The sequence below is a fragment of the Leptonychotes weddellii genome, chromosome 4 (genome assembly GCF_054177405.1).
Source record: "Leptonychotes weddellii isolate Sample4059 chromosome 4, ASM5417740v2, whole genome shotgun sequence".
Lineage (NCBI taxonomy): Eukaryota > Metazoa > Chordata > Mammalia > Carnivora > Phocidae > Leptonychotes > Leptonychotes weddellii.
The window spans coordinates 161,835,649-161,852,020 of NC_138372.1; the positions used below are offsets into that span (position 1 = coordinate 161,835,649).

The 16,372-nt window shown below is 47.6% G+C and overlaps 1 protein-coding gene across 1 annotated transcript in view; it reads right to left on the reverse strand.

Moving 5' to 3' along the window:
• Positions 1-15,040, reverse strand: part of ADCY8 (adenylate cyclase 8) — a 208,661-nt gene extending 193,621 nt beyond the window's left edge. Inside the window, exon 1 of the mRNA XM_081817142.1 lies at positions 13,581-15,040. Within this exon, the coding sequence (XP_081673268.1) occupies positions 13,581-14,537 (957 nt within the window). The 5' untranslated portion in view covers positions 14,538-15,040. The remainder of the gene's footprint in view (positions 1-13,580) is intronic.
• Between the last annotated feature and the right edge of the window lie 1,332 nt (positions 15,041-16,372).

The window sequence follows — 16,372 nt, forward strand, 5'->3', positions numbered from 1 at the left end:
AAAAAAAAAAAAATTTAAAAAAGAAATGTCATTATCTGATCTTGGGAGCCGAACAAACCAGAAAAGTATACAAATCCCCACATTCGCATTCCCTGTAATTCACGGGAGTAAAAATTTTACAGCTGGGAGGAACCTCAGAAATCATTTCATGGTGACAGACTTTTAGAGCTGTAAGGAATTCATTCTGAGGCCAAGACAGGTGGAGTAGTCTGTACGAAGTTTTACCACTTTGGATGCACAATCTGGGGTCAGTCTTTTGACGACGGTTGAGGTGCTATTTCAGTACAATGTGGCTCCATGGAGCAAGACCACTGTTATAAGCACTGCTACCATTTGGAATACGAATCTCGTTTTTCCTCTTCTTTATTACTTTTAACTCATTGCCTCTGAAACTAGCAGAGTTAATTGAGATAAAGCGGCTTTAAAAGACCATCAAATCCAGGGGTAGCTTTGAAATGAGACAGATGTGGCTGAGAATCCCTTATTAGCGCCATGACCAAAAGGGAAATGACGTAATACTCTGAGCTCAGCATCCTTCGCTAGGAGAAGGGAAGCAGCCATACCCATGCTAAGGTGATGGTTCAGGGATTTATTCGGTAAGCCTCTGCTGCAAGCTTCCCTTGGGATGTGCCAATGTCTAGTCCAGAGATATACACAAAGAGAGATCAACCTCGGAGAGCACGTGTTTTAGTAGTAGAAATAAATAAAGATGCCATAGTTCCAATTTTACCCGCCAGCCCCTTTTCCCCTTTCAGGTCTTAATCAAGAGGAATTTCCTTATCTCAGCCCAAGTCAGGTTTCTCCTTTGAAAGAGAAACCAGGGCCAAGATAGGGTGAGGCAAGCTAGATGTGTAGGATTCACTACATCGCGGGGTTGGCTCCTGACAGCAAGTGCCTCTTTAAACTCTGTACCCTGGACGCCTTCCTAGCCTCAACCTAGTCATAGCTTGGCACCAAACCACATCACCTGGCTTAAAAGTACTTAACTCAGTTTGAAATGAGTCACATGCTTAGGTCATTATTTGATTGATGGCTGGCTCTCACTCTAGATTAGAATCCATTTAATACCAGGATCGTGCATTCTTGACCTCACCACACAATGGTACTCCATACTTATCTGTCAGATAAAAGGTTAAACAGACGTATGAACCAATAAATGATGGGGGGATGTAAAGAGAATGAGGACAACCCGGAGTCAGGGACCTAAGCCCATCAGTGGAGTGTCAGGGAAACCACTGCAGAGAAGGTGAGGTCTTTCTCCCCAAACTAGATCCACAGGCTTGCAGCATGCAGCACCTGGGCACTCGCTGGAAATGCAGACTCTTGGAACCCCCTTCCTAAATCCAAAGGCTGTACCAAGACCTCCAGGTGATTTCTACGCATATTAAAGTTTGCAAGCATTGGTCTGCCGTACACAGGTGTTTAGAAAGGTAAAGCCTGGGAAAGGACTCCTCACGGCAGAGGACTCCATAGAAAAGGTGGTTAGTTTTAAAAATTAAGTTACAACAAAAAATAAAATGTACTGTGCAATTCTATGAACCAGCCCAGATCTAAATATTCCATGTCTATTTCATCTCTTCAACAAGTTTCTGGGCTAATGTTATTATTCCCATTTACAGCTGAAGAAAGTGAGGTGCAGAAAGATTAAGACCCTTATTGGTGTCCTAACATAACCAATGGCAATCAATCCCAGGCGGTGTGAATCCTCATCCTGCACTGGGCTCACACTCAAGTGCTCTCCAGTGATATGGGTGGGTCTGGTTCATGGCAGCCCTCCATACATGTACTGACCCATTGAAAGAGTCTTGCTCGAAAGACTGTTTATCTTTCTGTCAAATTCCATAGTGTCTGCCTACCCCTCCTCCCTTAAACACCTCATCTGAGCTCAGATTCTCAAAATCCAACAAGCACATATGATTCTCCGATGAAACAAATGCCATTTGTTCTTAAGATGGCACGTGTCTTGGAGAAGGGGCACAGGGGAGGTTTCCTGGAGCTGGTGACCCCTGTGTGAGTACTAGCAGACAGGGAAGGGACAGGACGACAGAAGAACTGCCCCAGAAAGCAGACGCAGAAGTAAGCCAGCACAAGGTGTCAGGAAACTGGGGATGTGTTCAACTGTGGAACTTACCCTCAGGCACAAGGGGTGAAATGACTTGAATTTGGGAGAAGCCTACTCCCTGGTGGGTGAGGGGTGGCTTGGAGGAGCACAGGGATTGACAAAACTGAGTGATCATGCTGCACTGGAACAGCAAGGAGGAGAAGGATGGAGAGCTATGGACAGATCCCAGTGATGGAAGACAACACCATCAGGCAGTCACACAGATGCTGGGTGGGAGGCTGATGATTTTTGATTTGTTGAGATTGAGCTCCCTGTGAGACCCTTAACTGGAGGTGCCCAGCAGGTCATTAAATGGCCTGGTAATTAGCCAAGAAAACTGGGCTAGAGATACAGATTTAGGAGTAAGCAGCACCTAGGTCCATGGTCAGTAATGGAGGAAGGGAGTGATTGCCCAGGGGGATGTATGGAGTGAGGTAACAAGGAGATATGTGCAATGGAAATTTAAGGAGCCCCAACACTGACGAGGAGAACTGAAGCATCTAAGAAGGAAGAGAATGTAAGCAGCACTAGACTTTATCACAGAGACTCAACCACGGCTCCAGTACAACACCTGCTTTGTGAAGCTCATGGCCCAGCTGGCGAGAGAAACATGGAGACCAATGACAGCAGCATGAGGCAGGACACATGGGCAGAGAAAGGGTGATGCGGTCAGCAGAGCAGGAATACCTAACTTGGTCTGGGGTCCTGGGAACCCTTTGTGATCCTGTATTTCTCTCCACTACTCACAAAACTCTTTTAGGCATAAAGAAACGCGTGGCCAAAGAAGCCAAAGCCATTTGGTCAAAGTCGCTAGGAAAAAAAAAAAAAAATCATGGCAAAAATAGGATGAGAATTTGTTTTAAGGACATGTATGGTTTCAAAAATATCTCTAACTGTCCATTGACAGAGCTGAGTTGGTCTCCGGCTGAAATGGCATGGGCAGGGCCCCAAGGACTGCTTATGATGCGATTATTCACTTGGTAAAAGGGAAGAACTAGATCTGTCTCTTAAATAGAGAAGGAGGGGGACTCTGTTCATCGGAAACTGACTGTTGGGGTCATGAACCCATCTTCATATGCACTGCCCACCACCAACAGGTGAGGAAAGCTCACCCAAGTAATGAGGGGAGTTTGACTTTGAACTTAAAAGAAAACAAGCTTGCTGTTCTTGATTTTGACTTTGTTTCTTGAACTAATTGACAGTAGAGAAGAGGAATTAGGTGGGATAATTCCAAAAAGGGAAGACTTAATTCATCCTTTTAAGGGACTTCATGATGACTGTTTTAGTTAATTGCATTGGACTCCAACATCTAAAATCAGGCTTGATTTTGCCGTGAGGCAATATACAGATAAACTGATCCAGTTAGGGTACAAACTGGCCTTTCTGTGCTAAGTTTTAAGCTGAGGGGAATGAACAGTAGTCTAAGCAATGATCTGTACACCATGCTCAGCAAAGTCAACCAGTTTTGTGCAATGTTCTCCCCTTAGGAGTGAGGCAGACTAGCCCTGCTGGTGTGGAGTGACAGAAATGAGGTCTGAAGATGAGAGCGCCTCTTGCCCACAGCTGCACCTGTATGAAGCTAGAAGGTGAACATTGACTGGTGACAAGAAGTCAGGCCAAAGGGGCCATTTGGGATGTGTTCAAAGAATACCTGAGCAAGGTGTTGGTGCTGGGATTCAGAGCCAAGGTACTGAAGAACCAAGAAGGAAGTGAATGAGGTGAGCCCCTTGTTAGGACTCTATTTTGTGGGGATGGGCCTGACCCATTTAAAATTTTCACGAATGGACAAACACTTAATGGATATTCTAGGTGCCTGTACTTCCCCACCTCTTTCTCCCTTTTCTTTCTTTTTTGACTTAAATGATCTAGATGATCACTTGGGATTTTTCTTCATGTTGTCTACTATAACTTTTTAAACACATGTCTAGCAAAAACTCAGCTTGGGGCTTCCAGCCCAAAGCACTTCAGAAGGGGGTAACTTTTGATGTGTTTTCTGGTTTCTCACTGACCTCCTCTTCTGATTTCTCTCTTCTTTCTTAGAGAAACTAATTTCTCTTCTCTCACTGGTTACTCATTCCCTGTTGATAACTGTGTGATTCTGGGTGGGGGGCCAGAGGAAAGGAGGGGGTCATGTAACATTCATTCATTCCATTTGTTTAAAAATACCATGCTCAGAACTGTTCCATGGGCCAAGTGCTATGCTATATGCTAGGAACATAGAGGTGAGTAAAATACTGCCCTTGAGCTCAAGGGGCTCCCAGGGAATATTATGACATTGCTCTGATAGGGGACAAATGCAGGGTGTACAATGTACCAAGGAGAGGGATTTGAGCTTTACCTAAGTACCTGGTCTGCCTACCTGTGGGTGGGAATGGGTCTCCTGCAGCTCCCAAATTTTTAGCTGAGGTTATTACTGTGAACACAGACTAACTGGGTGTGCCCAGAGCTGCAGACCAGCCTGACCCTCCCCAGCGTGAGGCAGACACTCCCTCCTGCCACATCTTCTAGTCCAGGCTTGGGATGCATTCAGTTTGTGGAAAGGAACTACTTAAATGACCAATCCTCTAGCCCTTTCTTGGGTCCCCGTACACTCTCTTCACTAAGAAGGAAGATCCACACCCGTCCACAATGTCTTCTAGAATCTGACCTTTCCTTTCACACAACTCCTGAAAGCATCCCACCACAGCTTTGATTTTTTAAGCTTTACACATCTATAGAAAAAAAAGCCAAAGACTTGCATCTCTACTGAATTCTGTGTTCCAGACGTGTCTTTTTTAAAAAAATTATTTATTTGAGATAGAGAGAGAGCAGGGGAGAGGCAGAGGGAGAATCTTTCAAGCAGACTCCCCCCATTGAATAATGAGCCTGATGCAGGACTCGATCTCATGACCCATGAGATCATGACCTGAGCCGAAACCAAGAGCTGGATGATTAACCGGCTGAGCCACCCAGACGCCCCTCCAGATGTATTCTAAGAACCAGGTACAAACCTCCCTACCTCCGCACCAAGAGTCACAAACTCCCTCCCAAATTTCAGTCAAATATTAACCAAATTCCAGTCAAAGCATTAGCTTTGACTGTCCAGTACACAGCTGGGCTCCAGAACCTAGAACCCAACAGGCAGTCAACAAATATTTGTTGAACAACTTACCTACTCACTCCTCATTCTCTCCTTCTTCCTATACAATCCTGACTTTTTGAGATGCAGTAAAATCTCATCTATTTTTGCCACCCTGTCTTACCCATGGAGTGGCTATGTGTCAGTATTCTGGTCCCCAAAATGTACAGATGTCATTGGGCAGGGATCCAGAAGAGCTCCTAGAAGGGCAACCCATTCAGTTGGCAAATGCCCATTGGCCATCTTAACCTGTTGCCTTTTGCCCTTTGCCTTCTCCTTTTTCCTGTCTACAAAGAGGCCTTGATGGCTTGGAGATGAACGCCAATGGCTTTCAACTGACCTTAAGGAAAAGTCTGCCTGGTATGGAATCTACTTTAGGCCATCCCTGATGGATTGCTGTACAACTCTCCCTTGAAGAATCCCCATGACAGGGAGCTCATCACTTTAAAAAGCAGTCCCCCAGGCAGGTCTGTTTGTTTTAAAATCTCGACTTTAGATGAACCCAAATCTCTCACACTATAGGGGCCATCAATTGATCTGTATTCTGTCCCCGAGGAGACACGTAAAATAACGAGTCTCTCTTCACCATGACAGCACCCCAGACATTTGGGAACACCCACCATATCTCTTCTACATCCCTGTATCCCTAGGTTTCCGAGGGTTCTTCCTTTTTTCTTGGTCTTGTTCTGTTAAATTGTTTATGCGGCACTTCATCTTCCCATGTTCTAAGTTAAAGAAATATATATATTTTGATTATGCACTCCCTAATCCTTGGTCATCTCTGTTTTATAAACAATCGTGTGTATTCAACACATAATCCCAAAAAGAAAAAAAAAAAAAGATTTGAAATGGTTTCCTCCAGTCAACTGGAAAGGTAGCTGACACAGGAAAAGATGTGTTGTTTACACAAGGAAGTGGCAACGGTTCTTGCTTTATATGAAAATTTTATACCGGTATGCACTCTACATAGAGAGGGCAGTTTTTAAAGTTTCCTCCTAAAAAAAACCCCATTAATGTGATTTAATTTCACATCTAGCTCATGTCCCTCACCATGTAGAATTTTATCATTTGCTGATTTCGGAGAATTTTGTGCCTCAAAGACATCTTGGCATAGAAGGCAAGACATGGGATGAAAGGGAGAGAAACCCCCAGGAGCTAAGCAATGTGTAAGATATTGCACATATGAAAATACATGATCTAGCGAATTCAAATTCAAGTATCAAATCACAGATATCCAAGAAACAAGGACTGGCAGGTTTATCTGACAACACACTGAGTTATAACCCCAGTTTGTTGGTCAGGGAGGTGGTCACACGGTTGTATTTACAGATAGCATGGCTTTTATTCCTACCAGGCTATGGCCTGGCCTCCCTCGGAATGTCTGGCACCTCAGTGGTTAATTAATCTGCCTTGTTCTTTCTGTACCCTGCAGGGCTGACAGTGAAATCTTGCAGTGAGAAGAGCTGGCTTCCAAGCGCTGCTTAACTGACCTGACTCCTTAAAATAGTCCTTCATAAACAAAACGCGCCTGATATAATTTGAGTGTGTAAATCCAATTACATTTCCTGGGAAAGCACAGGGCAGATGGTCCGGGCGTCCACTGCTCTGCCGTGGCTGGCTGGGTGAGGTGGCGTTCCTGCACTCAGGCCCCGAGAAAAGCCAAGGAAGACATTATTTCCAGGATCCAACCTCTTGCTAACTAAGGTTCAAATCTATGTACCATAGAAATCTGCCAACCTTCAGTTTCTGTTACCTTGATTTTCAGCCCAGGGAAAGCAAAGAACGCGCTTCAAAAGCCATACGTCAAGTGAACTGATATGCTGTCCAGCTGAAGATTCTAGACCTGCTGGTTTCTTGAAGGATTAATATTGTGCCCATTTGTGGGTAAGAGGAAAGGTTTGAGAGGAATGTTGCAAGTGTCTCCTATGTTCTGAAAATAAACCCATGTAGGATCAACTAAAAGAGATATACTTGTGAAATGAATAAATTAGCATCTCAAGAAATATTTAGACAACAGTGAAATGTCACGGCAGCATGATTGTAGTAGAATCCTCTGATTACACGTTACCAGCAACACTGATTGTGGGACAAGCTTTGTTTTTTTAGTCTTTCCTTTTTATACTTGGTTTCACTTATTTTTGATGAGCTCTTACAGTGCCATCAATCATCAAGGTGTAAATATGACTAATGCATTTGTCCTACTTAGCACGACATCGCAGCAGCTGCGCCAGAAGGAAAAGTCCTCCCAGCCTTCCCGGTTTTGATCTAATTATGCTCTGACCCGCTGATACCGGTCAGGTGACATTACCGGATATGAAGGAAAACAAATTCATAATTCAATCTTGCAAAGCACACAACTTACAATCATTTTACAACTATCTCTAAATACACAGGCACCAAGCTTATTTGCACATCTAGGGCCAAGGGGGGTACAGGACAGGGCTGAAGGACTTGAACTGGTCACTCCAGCAGTCATTAAAAATATCCTTTGCAAAGCCTAACATCTCCATCACACACAAAAAAAGTTGGAGGGGGGGAGGAAGGGATTGAAGGAGGGAGGGAGAGCTGGAGGGAGGGAGAAAGGGAGGGAGGGAGGGAGGGAGGAAGGAAGGAAGGATTAGAACCAAAAAGTCTCTGGGCATTTTTCACAAGAATGAAAAAGTAATATTTCCATTTCCTGGCATTCAGAGGAACCTCTTGGGAATGGTGACAGTCAAATCTGGTTTTGAAAGACATTTTCTGAGACATGCTGGGACACTGCAATTATTTTTTTTTAAGCCTATATGAATTTGCTAAAGGAAAATGTACAGAAACGGAGTTTCTATCTGGAGTTTTAAAAAATGCACACCATAGCTAGCAAGGTGAATTAAATAGAAACCCAGTTACACTCATTTAACGGATATTTTGTGTTTTGGAATTGAGCACTTACCTTAATACTAACCACCAAATTGGGATGATTTAAATTACATGCCATTTGCTGTACATTAAGTAGTCATACAATTCCTTTGATTTGATTTGAGTTGGCAGATTTAGACAAAGAACACAGAATATACACTTATGTTTAAATTTTACAAATGGGGGGAGAGATATTGGTGATTCTATTATACTGACTGTGTTTACTGTGAAGCCAATCCTTCATTTAAATAATCAGAAATGCATTCTCTATATTTTTAAATATTTATTTATTTTGAGAGAGAGAGAGTGCGCTCGTACGTGAACATGCAGGGGGAGCGGCAGAGAGAGGAGAGGGAGAGAAATAATCTCAAGCAGACTCTCCGCTGAATGCGGAGCCCCTGCGGGTCTAGATCTCACAACCTTGAGACCATGACCTGAGTGGAAATCAACAGACACTCAACCGAGCTACCGAGGCGCCCCTAAATCAGCAGGAATGCATTCTAAAGCATGCACAAAAGCTGCTTCTCACCTGACCCAAACCAGCTCATACCATTAACCACTATCTTACCCCTACAAACAATGCACTTTCTCCCAAAGGATTTTTTAAAGGCCAAATGTAAGCTAAAAGTCCCTCATTATTAGTCAAGTTTAATGATCATGATTTAATCAGTATTTTTTTCTGGCTCTAGCTCTGTTATTTGATGGGATTTGTGTAAGACAGTAAAGAAAATGCTGCATGGAAATTCAGACCTGACAGCATGACCTTGAGCACTAACTAACCTGGATTTGCATACCTGGCTGATTTTGCTCCTAGAGTTATCTTGGAGAAATCACCTTCACTCTGACAATTCTGCTTATCTGCCTCACCAAGAGGTACAGAACACTAATTAGCCACAAGCTTTAACATTTCAGAATCCCCAAGAGGAAACATAACGCAGGGATCTTTCTGGTTAAATATTGCTGCCTCTCAGTTTTCCAATAACCAAATGATCTTCACCATTTTATCACAAATGAGCTGAAGAATGAGAACAAGATGAGTTTCAAATGTGAAGTAGCTCACATTACCGTCACCAGCAATTAAGGTTGAGTAAAATGCGAATTACAGCAACAGTCCTTAGGATTTACCTGAGCCATGAAAGAACCTAGCAAATAAGACCCTTATTATTAATATTTTATTCATACATATTACCTGATTTTGTAATCAAGGTTTAGATGGACAAAGTGACCTGGCAGGATAAACAATTTAAGATGTGGAGAAAAAAATCTGTCGTCTCTGGACAAAGGCACTCCTATTGGTGACCTGACATGAAGCAGATTTAACTTGAGGTGGATGAGGCATCCTGAGGAAGGAATGGCTGCAGCCCTCGTGTTGCCTGTAGTTGAGCTTTGTCAGGGTGAATAGAAAAGCAACACTTTGAACTGAGCTCTGAACCTTCTGAAGGTTCCTCTGTATCTCCAATCCCCACCTGGGACCTAGAACATACATGGGTGATCCTATTTATCTGCCACGGACAATACCTCTTAGTTTGGGTGGGAAATCCATGATTTAGGTCTCACGGTTCACCGAGGGGAGAAAACATAAGCTATCTCCGTGCTGATGGCAAGGACCTCCTGGGTGGCCCTTTTCCAGTTGCATCTTGTGTCCACAGTGGAAAGCACATGATGATCTAAATGAACACAAGGCCCTGTCTCTTCATATAGGGCATCTGCCGAGATTCGCAGCTTGGTTGTTACCCTGTCAAGCCACGGATGTAATTTCCGCCGGGAGGAAAAGAACAGAAACAGATTCTCGTAGCTTGGGTAAAGGGAAGGCAATCATTGACTCATTTGTTACTTTTGAAAATGGCATTTTCAGTAAGTGGAACAGTTGCTGAGGTGTGTTGACTTCACACTCTCATGTAGCTTCTTGCTTCTTGAAAATGTTAAGTTAAATGTGAGCCATCCACTAATGGGAATCAAGATAAATGTGGAGAAAGATGATATTCCAGTGTCAATGGCCTTCACCTGACAAGTTTGTATCCAACTGAGCAAGATGATGAGCTAGCCACAAAGAGTTCATGCCTAGAAATTCAGACATTTTTCTCTCATGATTTCCCTTTGGCTTTTTTCACTATACGTTCATTCGTGTGCTATACTGGGTATTGTCCTCCTGAGTAGTGAAACAGGTACTCCTCACGCTGAGTCAATTCAAATGTAGGTTTGGAAAGAAACTCTCAGAAGGTTTCTTAAGAATGAATGACTTTGGAGTTAGGATTTGAATCGTGTTCTCACCACTTGGGCTCACCGTCTTTGGGATGTCTCTTTAAAGTTCCCAGAAATTTGTTCTTTCTTCTATGAAATGAAAATGAAGGATACCATCTGTTTGTCATCATCAGATGTGATAATGTATGTAAAGGCCCTTAGTTACATGTAAAGCATTGTGCGTATGTGAAGGATTATCATTGTGCCTTCGTTTTGCCAAGGGCGTTTATGTATAAAAGACTGCCTTACAAACATACAACTTACATGTGATTGTGTACATGGAAAACTTTCACTAGCACAGTGGAGGGGGCTTGGATATTTTATATTACCTCTGCACTGAACAGTCTTGTTTATTCAGTGTCTGTATGCTGGGTGCCTGGCATTTTTCTAGGTGATGAGCATAAATTGGTAAACACATAGACGTCTACGCCCTTAGGTGATGTTTATGTTCCTGTGGGGGTGGGGGTGGGGGAAGAAACAGAACAAATATAAACAAATAAAATAATTTCAGACAGTGTACGTGCTTAGGAGAAAACAGAACAAGCCAAGCACTAGGGAGTGGCGCGTGAACTGCGTCCAGGATAATGGGAAGACCTGGGAAAAATCATTCTAGGCAGCAAGCACAAAGGCTAAGAAGTGGGGAAAGAGCTCAAGATCTCTGAAAGCAGGAAAAGGTACTGTGTATTTGGAGCCTGAGGAGGAGAACAGAAGGAAACATAATTATAGAGAGAAGGAGCAACCAGTTTGTAAGGGGACCGGGTGACCATGGGAAGGAGTTAGGATGTTATTCTAATTGCTATAAGAGGTCATTAGCAGGGCATGCCTTGTATGTTCCTAAACAGTACCTATTCAAAAATCAAAGATGATTTTAAAAGCTATTAATTCTCCACTTCACCCACCTGCAAGATCTAAGAAAGAAGCTTGGACCTCTAGAGGGCGCCAAAGGAAAACATTTGGTAACCAAAGCCACAAGGGTCTTTTCAGCACCTGAAGTGAGAGGAGAGCGCTCTGGCTGTTCCCAGGAGTCTGGTAAAAGCTGATTCCACTGGGAAACTGCAGTTCATCTACAACTACTACCCAAACAGAAAGTCAAGTGAGCTTGGTTTGCAGGTACCTGGACCTTGGTTTTCCAGCGAAGGACTGTTTATCATGGGATGGAAGTGGGAAGACATTTTAGGGTTATTTTTAATCTTCTCCCATCTGGTAGTATTTGAGTAGAGCATAAAACAAATATGAAGCCAAAATTTACTTTCTGGATTCATTTGGCAAGCAAAGCGTCTCTATACTTAGAACTTTGAAAATATTCATCATTTGCCACTTGGGATGTTGTTATTCTAAATACTATTCAAACTTACTTGATGAAGTCTCTCAACAATGTGTACTAAGGAAGGCTACTGCATGGAAAGCAGTGGGTTATGATCAGTGGGATTTTCTGCAAATGAGCAGATACCTGTGATATATCGTGAAAATGACTCATAGTGAAAAAAGATAAGGAAAAAAGAGGAGAAGAAGGAAAAAGAGGAGGAAGAGAAGGGGAAAAGGAGCAAGATGGGGAAGGAGAGTCTGATGATGTGGAGATACATAATAAAGAAAGTGCAAAAAAGGAGGAGGGCTTGGAAGAAATTGAGACTTTCAGAGGCTAGTGGGGTTCAGATCCACGCGTGAAGACTGAGAAACACAGTTCTGAAGACATATTTTACACAATCCCAAATTGAGACTTTATCAGATGTGGGTATTAAAGGTTCACAGTGATTTCGAGAAAACATTCATTACTGTCTTATAAGGACAAGTTCAGCTGGTCAGCCCCTGCTCAAAGAGGCTCTCATCTCTCCATTTCATGTCTGATGATCACAGCCATGTACTTTATAATACTCTGCTCTACCCAGGGAGACTTCAAAAAGCACTGTAAAAGCAGCCAACCAGATAAGTAACCTGAGCAAATGGATACAGAACCATCAGAGAAGAGAGAGAATCCCAAATCCACTAGAAACCCAGAGGGTCAATGATGGGTAAAGCCTTCTATAGGTGTCTGTGTTCCAGAAACCACAAGCCATTTTTGGAGGTGTTGTACCTGGTTATTCAACGATATATTCAAACCCGAACACAAGGAAGAGGAGTTTTTAAGCTTCCTATAGAGCCAAAGGCACAGAGGCTGAGCCTAGAGCAGAAACATAAAAACCAGGCCCCTGTCCGAGCACCTCTTGTCAGCCTCCTATGTGGAAACACTTCAGCTGACATGTTTCCCTCATTTTTATGGAGAAGCCCCCAAATTCAGTCTCCTGCTACTTATCAAGCATTTGGCAAACAAAGTTCCAGACCATTAATTATCTATTGATGTGAACGAATTTCAACAATAAAATCACCATCTACCTTCTCCTTCACAGACCATGGGAACACTGTTCCCAGAAACACATCCACATTTAGCAGGAAAGACAGGAAGAAAGGAAGAAAAGCGACGGAGGATCAGGTTCCACCTACATATTTCAGACCATCTACATCAAAATATCCTTTATCAATCAAGCAAAACTTGCATTCTTTGCCAAAGACACGTCCCTGCCTACCCTACCGGTCCCAGATGAGGCTGATCTATACAAAGCACTGGGTTCGGATCCTACAAGAGAAGATATCCTCTTAGAACCCCAAAGCAGTAAAGAATTCCCAAGTAAAATACGTATCATGGGACTGAGGAACTGGACGATATAACATATGTAGGGTCCCCACCAACAATTGCTATGTGTTCAAAAAATGCTATTAACTTCTAGAACTGAGGGTTTGTGGTACAGAGATACACAGAAACCCAACTCTGAATCCCAGAGTCCCTTACAACACCAAAAGCTGTTAAGGAGTGGGTCATCTTCTAAATCGGGGTGCTTCTCCTCCCCTTCTGTTTCCTGCTCCAGAGACTACAGGGCCTGGGGGCATGTGCAGAGCAGAAAGAAGGCTGTTTCTTAGCTGATGTCAGAGAAGAATTACTCACAGAAGCCGAAGAGAAGGGCAGGGCTGGAAGAAACTTTAGAGATCATTTAGTTCCAACTCCTCTAAGATGAGCGAAATACCATCCCACCAACACCCAGGACCTCCCAAGTGCGAGGCACTGTGCCAGGCTGGGGGAGGGGCCTCCAAATGAGCCAGGAAAGCCGGCCTCTCTGAAAGCTATTTCTAAATAACCCAGGGGAGTGCGGGGGTGGGGGGTGGGGGGTGAAGAGCAAGGCAGGCCGGAGTTACCTGGTTGATGGAAATGACCGCTAGCCGGGGGATGACCACCTGCAGGACCACCTGCAGCAGCGAGGTGCCCAGGCCGGCCAGGATGGCCCAGGTGAGCGGCAGCGGCAGCATGCTGTAGGTGGCAAACAGCGTGAAGAGAACGTAGCCGATGCCATCACCCAGAAGCCCGTAGCCGAGGCCTGCTGCCAAGATCTGGGTGGTCATGGCCACCCAAGTGACCACGCCGCTGTACTGCAGGTACGTGTGCGAGGTGGTGTCCTTCCTGACCACCACCAGGGCGCAGATCACCACCTCGATGCCAGTGAAGAAGCCCAGGAGGATGCCCTTGAGCGGGTCCATGGGGGCCGAGGCCAGGCTCAAGTGGAGGACCAAGAGGGTGAGTTTGGTCAGCACGTCCAGCACGTTCATCACCACCTCGGATTTGCGCCTCTGGCCCAGGAAATAGCGCTGGTAGAGGCGCTCCAGATCCCGGGACTTGAAGGAGTTGCGCAGAGTGGGGAAAATGACCCCTCGGTAGCTATAGCCCCCATTGAGGAAGAAATCCGAGTTGCTTGGGGCGCAGTCGAGGTGCAGGAAGCCCAGATCGCCCCCGCCCCCGCCGCCGCTGCCGCTCCCGCTGCGTTCCGGGAAGACTTTGGTGCCACCAGTGCTGTGCGCTCTCTCCCCGGGGCCCAGCGAGTAGAGGGGCGGCGCCGAGGCGCCGGACAGCTGCGCCGCGTGATGGTTGGGGCCGCCGCCTGCAGGGTCCGAGGCTTTGCCGGAGCCTCTGCTCCCGCTGCCGCCGCCGCTGCCCCGGTGCCCATGAATGAAGCGCTGCTCGGTGATGTGCCTCACCGCCGTCTGCCACAACAGCCGCTGCGGCCGCGAGCCGCTCCCGCCGTCGCCGGCCGGGGGCGTCGGGTGGATAGTGTAGAGTTCCTCGCTGCCGCTCAGGCAGCGCACATCGGAGAGCTCCATGGCGCCGGGCCGCAGGCGGGGAGGCGCAGAGCCAGGAGGAGGCAGCTGGGGAAGGGGTCCCAAAGACCCCACGGCGGCCTGGCGGGAGCTGGGCGGCGAGCCCTGGTATCCCCGGCCGCCGGGTCGCGCGAGCCCTGCACGGGAGGCCCCGCGCGTCAGGTCATAGTGCTCCTCGGGGCAAAGGGCGTCGGGAAGATTGCCGCAGACCCCTGCGTCCTTGCGCGCCGCCCTCCCGCCAAACCGCGCAGCTGGGGTGCGCGGCGGCGGTGGCTCGGTGTCCGCAGAAGCCGCGGCGCTCTGAGCCACGCAGCCCCCTTCTCGGGCTCAGGCTTCTCGGCCGCTCCTCGGCTCAGCGTCTTGGCGCAGCCTTTGCTCTCCAAGAGGCGCCTGGGCGCCGTGCTTCTTTCTGCTGCGCGCCGGGCGGGTCCTGGCTGCGGCACTGGGCTCGGGACACCCACGACTCGGCGCCTGCAGGAGGACTGGCCGAGGGTGACCGGCGGCGGCGGCGGGTGCGAAGTTAGCCGCTGTAGCTGGAGCAGAGCCCTTCGGAGAACTCCATTGCGCCGGGATGGGGAGCCGGGGCGGAGCTGGGGGCGGGGACAAAGAAGGGGGAGGTGTGGGGGACGGGGAGGTGGTGGGGTGCCCCGCGGAAGGGTTGGAGAGGTGGTAGCCTCGGGGCTAACAAGTCACCAAACAGTTAATTTGGAGCAGGGGGGGTGCTGAGGCTCCCTCCTCGGCTCATCTCTGGCTGTCTCCTTTTCCTGCGCGAGGACTGACCGCGCGGCGCTGGCTCTGGCCCGTCGCATCCCTCGGGGAAGGGGGAGGGCGGCAGGGTCCCAGTCGCGGCTAGACGAGGTCAGCCCTTCCAGCTGTGCTTCCGAGGGGTCGGAGCTCACAGTTCCCATTCCCTTCACTTCGCTCTTCGGAGTCCATTTGGCCCGGAGCTGGGAGGCGGGAGCAGGAAAAAGTGGGGAGGGCTCCAAAGCCAACAGCTCTGAGATCGCCGAGAAGCTACTGGTGCGGATCCCTAAGCCTAAGAACAGAAGATTGGCGGGTGCGGCGGGTGTAAGGTCTGGACGAGAAGGGAGGCCCGAAGCCGCGGGGAAGTCGACTGAGACGCCACCGGATCCAGGGACGCGCCGCGTGCCACCCTGGCGCTCTGAAGCGCGCTGCGGGCACCCGGCGGCGGGGAGGAATTTGGAGACCTGTCAGATCGGTCAGACACCCGCGGCGACTTAAACCCGCCCCCACGCCAAGCCACGCCCCCGGAACCGGGTGGGGGTGGTGGCGGGGAGCTGGCACCCTGATCTGGCCAGGACGCCCCAGGTCTTGGAGGCAGCAACACGCGCAGGCCGGCGTGGGTGAGGACGACCGCGGGCTCCCCTGTCTCCCCCCGCGCGAGTATCCAGCGCTCCAGCTGGCCGCGCGGGCCGGTTCCTCCGCTCTTCTTTTTTAGGCACTGGCTCCGGTCCTCGGCAGGTGCAGAGCCAGGACTCGTAGGCCGCTCTGCCCACGGACTCCGAGAGCACAGCGCGATGAAATAGAGGGTCTCCTTTCCGTCCTCCCCACCCGGGCATATTTTGGCGAAACCAACTATCGGGCTAAAAGCAAGAAACCGCAGTTGTAGAGACGGCTTCCAGCAAGAGCCTTTACTACACCAATCCGGAGAAGTGGAGGGCTCGTCCCCGAGTGCAGCGCACACCAAGTTTCTCCCTGCTTACAATAGGAGGAGAGGGGGAGGACGAGGGGAAAACATTTCCAGCTGCCCGCTCAAGCCCCGGTTTCCCGCCCTCCCGGCTCCGCGCCCACGCCCGGCCGAGCGGGAGCGCCGGGTC